The sequence below is a fragment of the Triticum urartu genome, chromosome 5A (genome assembly GCF_056163025.1).
Source record: "Triticum urartu cultivar PI428250 chromosome 5A, HENAU_Tu73, whole genome shotgun sequence".
NCBI lineage: Eukaryota > Viridiplantae > Streptophyta > Magnoliopsida > Poales > Poaceae > Triticum > Triticum urartu.
The window spans coordinates 605703048-605709010 of NC_141877.1; the positions used below are offsets into that span (position 1 = coordinate 605703048).

At 48.4% G+C, this 5963-nt stretch overlaps 1 protein-coding gene across 1 annotated transcript; it reads left to right on the forward strand.

Moving 5' to 3' along the window:
* The first annotated feature begins 3224 nt into the window (after window positions 1–3224).
* LOC147973291 (uncharacterized) lies at window positions 3225–4709 on the forward strand. Its single transcript, XM_087524628.1, has one exon. It carries the CDS (start codon window positions 3225–3227, stop codon window positions 4707–4709), a length of 1485 nt encoding a protein of 494 aa, XP_087380754.1.
* Window positions 4710–5963: the final 1254 nt, after the last annotated feature.

Genomic DNA, 5963 nt, shown 5'->3' on the forward strand with positions numbered 1-5963 from the left:
TCAAATTTAAATTCAAATTTGGGCATTTATATTCCCCTCTGAAAATCCATTTCTCCTATTATACAACTCCAAATCCAAAACTAGGAATTTTCCCCTTCTTAGCTTTCAACCTAGTATTTAACAAAAATAAGTTGACATTTTTCTGAGCACTTTGGTTTTTCTGTTTTATTATTGCCTTATTTTTCTCGTTATTATTTTGCGACGATAGATTGCGTTGCTGACGAAGGAGTTGGACCAGAAGACTTTGAAGACCCAGAAGACTTTGTTGAGCCAGGCAAGCAGCCCTTTGACCATGTCTATGAAACCCTTTTTATGCATTTCATATAGCACTTTATTATTGTTGCATCGGAATCATGATGAGAGGGTAGCCACTTTGGTGGGATGCCTACATTTCCTCCTTGTTGATACTTGCATTGTGCATGACCCTACCTCCTTATGAGGGTTATGCCGGTGGGAATAGATAGGATGCTAAAATAGTGCTACGCAAAAAGGGACGGGTATACGCATAGTGATGGAGGCAAAGTATTTTGAAAGGACTTTTCGAAAACCCCGTCGGGTGCCACTTATGCCCGAGGGAGATGATGAGTTGGGTAACCACTTGATGACGAAGTGGTGTACTGAGGCAAGTGTGTGTGTGTTTCTTTTAAAAACGATTTGGTTTAAGTTGCGACCGTTATTCCAACCTTACATGCGCAACCACTCTACCCTTATATGGGAAAGGGCATTATTGATTACCTAGGCTGATACTAGCTTGGAGCCCGCATTACTAGTGACGGGGGAGAGTTCGTGCTCTCTCTCAGGACGGGGTCGTGCCAGGTAGGGCGGCCAAGAACATTTTTAAGGGGCACCGGACACACCGTTGGTACCCCGTGCCAGTGGTATGTGATGAATATGGGAGCAAGGCTCCACAATTTAAGTCGTGAAATGATGGGCACGGGGGTTACTACCAATCGAGTGGACTCCATGTTAGTGTCGTCTAGGGAAAGATAGTGATCGGGTGCTTACCCCGGGTACTTGAGGTACCGCGGGTCGTGGATGACACGGAAGTTCCCCGGATCTTGTGGGTAAAGTGTGCAACCTCTACAGAGTGTAAAACTATTCGAATAGCCATATCCACGGTCAAGGACAGTTGGGTAACCGCTCTTGGGCTACGCCCACATGTTTACAAACCAGTGTGTGTTTGGATAAGTGGGAAGAACTACTCGGGTCAAGTCAAAGGACTTGACATGATTGAGTTGGGTTGGTGCCCACTCTTTTTATGTTGATACCACTACATTGGGTCAAGTCAAAGGACTTGACATGATTGAGTTGGGTTGGTGCCCAATCTTTTTATGTTGATATCTGTAACCTGTCCTCGTGGTTACTTGAATTCTCCTGATGCATGTCTTACGAGTTGTTGAACATGTCATTGCACTCAAAAACTAGCTTCCCGCAAAATTTACCTATATCATGCATTGTTGTACCTTGAACCAAAACATGGGTTGCTTGTGAGTACATTCAAAGTACTCATTGGCTTGCCACTGGTTATTTAATTGGCCAGGCATGGAAGAACAGGAGTTCGAAGAAGAGTTCTTTGAAGATGAGCATGCGAACTAGGACGTTTCCCAGTCAGAATGCCTATAGGGTTAAGGCAGATGGAATGGGTTCTACTTATCGACGAAGATTTCCGCTGCTTATGTTTCATTTGATGTTCAGCCCTTAAGGCTTTATCTATGTAAGACTTGACCATAATGGTCATAATTTGTGTAAGACGGTATGTATGGATGTAAGACTCTTGTTATTCAGCTTCTGTGTGTTCAGTGAGCATTGATCTCTGGGATCACTGTACACGTGCATTCGATGATCTCGACTTATGAGTCGGGGTCCCCACAGAGCTGGTATCAGAGCCATCTTGACTGTAGGAAGCCTTAGTTATCATGGGCGTTAGTTAGCTTGAGACCATCTAAACTTCTCTTCCTTTCTAAAGCTTACCCAACCCAAGATATGTTTCCCTTATTGACCTCTCCCATTCAACCTTTGTAGATGGCTGCCGTACCTGAAGAGTTCCTGACCATAGGATTTCCCGTGCTTCTCGAGGATAGCCTCAAGAAGTGCCAGTACCACCGAGCCCCCATTTTCACCTACCATGAGCATTGGATCAATGACACCAAGATGGAGTATCATGTGGAAGTGATCGTGAAGGCCAATGACTCTCCAACAAGCTGGTTTTTCGAGGGACCCCAAATGGCAACACTAGTTCTTGCCGTCGAGACGGCAACCCTCAAGGCTCTCACCCGCCTCCGAGACCTTCTTCCGGAGATGGCAGACGAGTTGGCAACCCGTTTCTTGCCTTATCGGAAGGAAGGTGAGGATGAGAGCAGTGCACCAGCTCCACCATTAGAAGAGGGACTTCCACTCCGATTCCAGACCTACTTCAGCCTTTGTGCCGATAGTTTGGCACAACACTTGGCCTCTGAATCAATGGAACTCTGAAAGGAACTTCATGAGACCAAGGCGCTTCTTCTTCAAGCACAAGGGAAGACGGATAGGATCAAGAAGGAAGGTGCTCCCCCTGGACAACCCGCAATCGCATACAGAGGCGGAAGACCCCCAAAGGATGGAGAACCACCACAGCAACACCGCATGAGTGCAAAGGAATACCGCAAGCTCTTCGCACCACCGTCAAAGCAACGCCGTGTTGAGCTCCTCCACTCCCCCACCCCTTCAAGTGAAGAGGGAAGTCAGGCCACCGATGACGAGGAGGAAGACCCAGAAGAGCCAGACTACGCGACCGAGCATTCCACCACTTAGGCATCATTCGCAACCCGGATATGCCCGTTAGTAACCCCTACGGTAGGATAGGTCGTGTACCCCTATGCGAAGTCGAGTCCTTGTAATGGTTCATATGAAACCATGTAGTATTGTGATTGCTTTTGATGTGTTTGATGGACGTCGTACTTTCCTTCGGGAACTTGTAAGCGACTACATCACCCATTTGGATTTTAATGTATGTGTTTGGGCTTTTGGCCCTTGCATGAAAACAATTAGTGTCATACCAACCCCCTTACTAGGCATCCCATCTATATTGCTTTCCTCATCTTTCCCAATCATGAGACCTTGACCGCTCCAATAGGATGCCTGTTGTAACTCGTACTGGTACCTCTACCCAGCAGTAAGAAGTCGGAGAAGGAGCCAGTCAGGACCAAACCCAAGGACAAGCTCCACCACCGCCACCACCTCCAAGCATGGACATGGCTCAGCTTCTCCAAGCCTTCCGAGAGGAACGCCAAGCCAACACCGCAGCCCTCCAGATGATTGCTCAAGCTGTCAACCGCCAGCCGGCGGGAAACGACAATGGACGTTCCACGTTGGTGGAGTTCAAGAAGCATGCACCACCCACCTTCATCGAGACTGCCGAACCCCTGGATGCAGACGACTGGGTCCGCACCATTGAGGATCTGCTGGAGCTAGTCGGATGCACTAAGCACCGTGAGAAGGTGGCATATGCTGCTCACTGTCTCGGGGGAACTGCTAGAGCTTGGTGGGATGGATTCAAGGCCATGCATGTTGAGCGAAACATCACTTGGAATGACTTCAAGGCAGAATTCCGCAAGGCCCACATTCCCTCCGGAATCATGGCCATCAAGAAGCGTGAGTTCCGAGCCCTGAAGCAAGGTAGTAGCACTGTCAAGGAGTACATGCAGAAGTTCAGTGTTCTCTCAAGGTATGCCCCTGAAGACGTCAACACTGATGCTGCCAAAAGGGAGCGCTTCATGGAAGGCCTTAACCAGACTCTGCAGTACTCGCTTGTTGTGTGTGACTGCCCGACCTTTCCTGATCTGGTGAACAAGGCACTCATGCTTGAGGACAAGCGACGTGCTTTGGATGACACCCATAAGCGCAAGATGATCAGCAAGGGTAGCTCCAGCAACCAGAAGCCTCGCCCGTGGCAGCTAGCCCCGGTCAAGCCAACCTATCAGCAGCCAAGAGCTCCTGCACCCCGCACCAACTATCCACCTCAGCAGTACTCCAACCCCAGGCCAGCTTACAACAACCCCAATAACAATGCCGGCAAGAGCAGCAACCCCAATCAAGTCACTTGCTTCGGATGTGGTCAGGCAGGACACTACTCCAAGAATTGCCCCAACAAGAAGCCCAACGCCCCGTGCCCCAATGCGCAGAACCCAGGACCAGGCCGTGGAATGTCACCAAGGAACCAAGCTCCCCGCAACCTGCCCAACCACGGAAAGGGTCGTGTGAATCATGTCACTACAGAAGAAGCCCAGGAAGACCCGGACGTCGTGCTGGGTACGTTCCTTGTCAACTCAACACCTGCAACTGTCTTGTTTGATTCTGGAGCCACGCATTCATTTGTCACCCAAAAGTTTGCATTAAAAAGTGGCATGACTCCTACGCCCCTGAATAACCCTATGGTGGTACAAACCCCCAGAGCAGAGATGAGAGCCAAGATAGGATGTAAAGGAGTTGGGATTGTCATTAATGGGGTAGACTTCCTAGCAGACCTCATCATCTTAAGATCACAGGGCTTGGATGTGATCTTAGGAATGAACTGGCTCATCAAGCACCAAGGCTTGCTAGATTGTGCCAACCGGACTGTCACTGTAACCAATGACCAAGGAGTCGAAATTAAATTTGCCTCCAACCCCTCCTCTGCTCAAGCCACCCAAGTCAACTCTCTGCAGAAGTTGGATTGGAGCAAGTGCCGGTAGTATGCGAATACCCCGATGTCTTTCCTGATGAGCTACCGGGAATGCCTCCTGACCGAGACATTGAGTTCATCATCGAGCTCATACCCGGAGCAGGACCCATCTATAAGAAGCCTTATAGAATGGGATCGGAAGAGTTAGCAGAATTGAAGAAGCAACTGGAAGAGCAGTTGAGGAAGGGATTTATCCGCCTTAGTGCCTCCCCTTGGGGATCACCTGTTCTGTTTGTGGCAAAGAAGGACGGTACCATCCGCTTATGCATTGACTACCGCTCCCTCAATGAAGTTACAATCAAGAACAAGTATCCACTTCCCAAGATTGAAGATCTGTTTGATCAACTCAATGGGGCCAAGGTGTTCTCCAAGATTGACCTCAGATCTGGGTACTACCAGCTGAAAATCAGACCCCAAGATATTCCGAAGACGGCATTTGTAACCAGATATGGCCTGTATGAGTGCACGGTCATGTCCTTTGGATTGACCAATGCCCCAGCTTACTTCATGTATCTCATGAATAAGGTCTTCATGGAATATTTGGACAAGTTTATCGTTGTCTTCATTGATGACATTCTTGTCTTCTTGAAGACGGAAGAAGAGCACGACCAACACTTGAGGATGGTCCTAGACAAGCTTCGAGAGCACCAACTGTATGCCAAGTTCAGCAAGTGCAAATTTTGGTTGCGCGAAGTTGGATTCTTGGGTCATGTTTTGACTGAAGAAGGATTGTCGGTCGATCCCACTAAGATTGAAGCCGTGACTGAATGGCAATCCCCAAGCAATGTGAAGGAAGTTAGAAGCTTCCTCGGACTCATGGGATATTACCGCAAGTTCGTTGAAGGATTCTCAAGCATTGCACGACCCATGACTCAGCTCTTGAAGAAGGACAAGAAGTTTGAATGGACGCCGAAGTGTGAAGAAAGCTTCCAGGAGCTGAAGAAGAGATTGACCACCGCCCCAGTTCTGGCCACACCAGATATACACAAGGAGTTTGTGATATATTGTGATGCGTCAAGAAACGGACTAGGAGGTGTTCTGATGCAAGAAGGCAGAGTCGTAGCTTACCTTTCAAGGCAACTACGGCCTCATGAAGAAAACTATGCCACTCATGACCTTGAGTTGGCAGCTGTAGTTCATGCCCTGAAAACATGGCGACATGACCTCCTAGGGAAGCGGTGTGAGATATACACGGATAACAAAAGTCTGAAGTATATTTTCACTCAGAAGGAATTGAACATGAGGCAGAGAAGGTGGCTAGAGT

What these genes read in the sequence shown, in the direction of transcription:
- LOC147973291 (XM_087524628.1), top strand. Translation starts at nt 3,225, where the DNA reads ATGGACATGGCTCAGCTTCTCCAAGCCTTCCGAGAGGAACGCCAAGCC.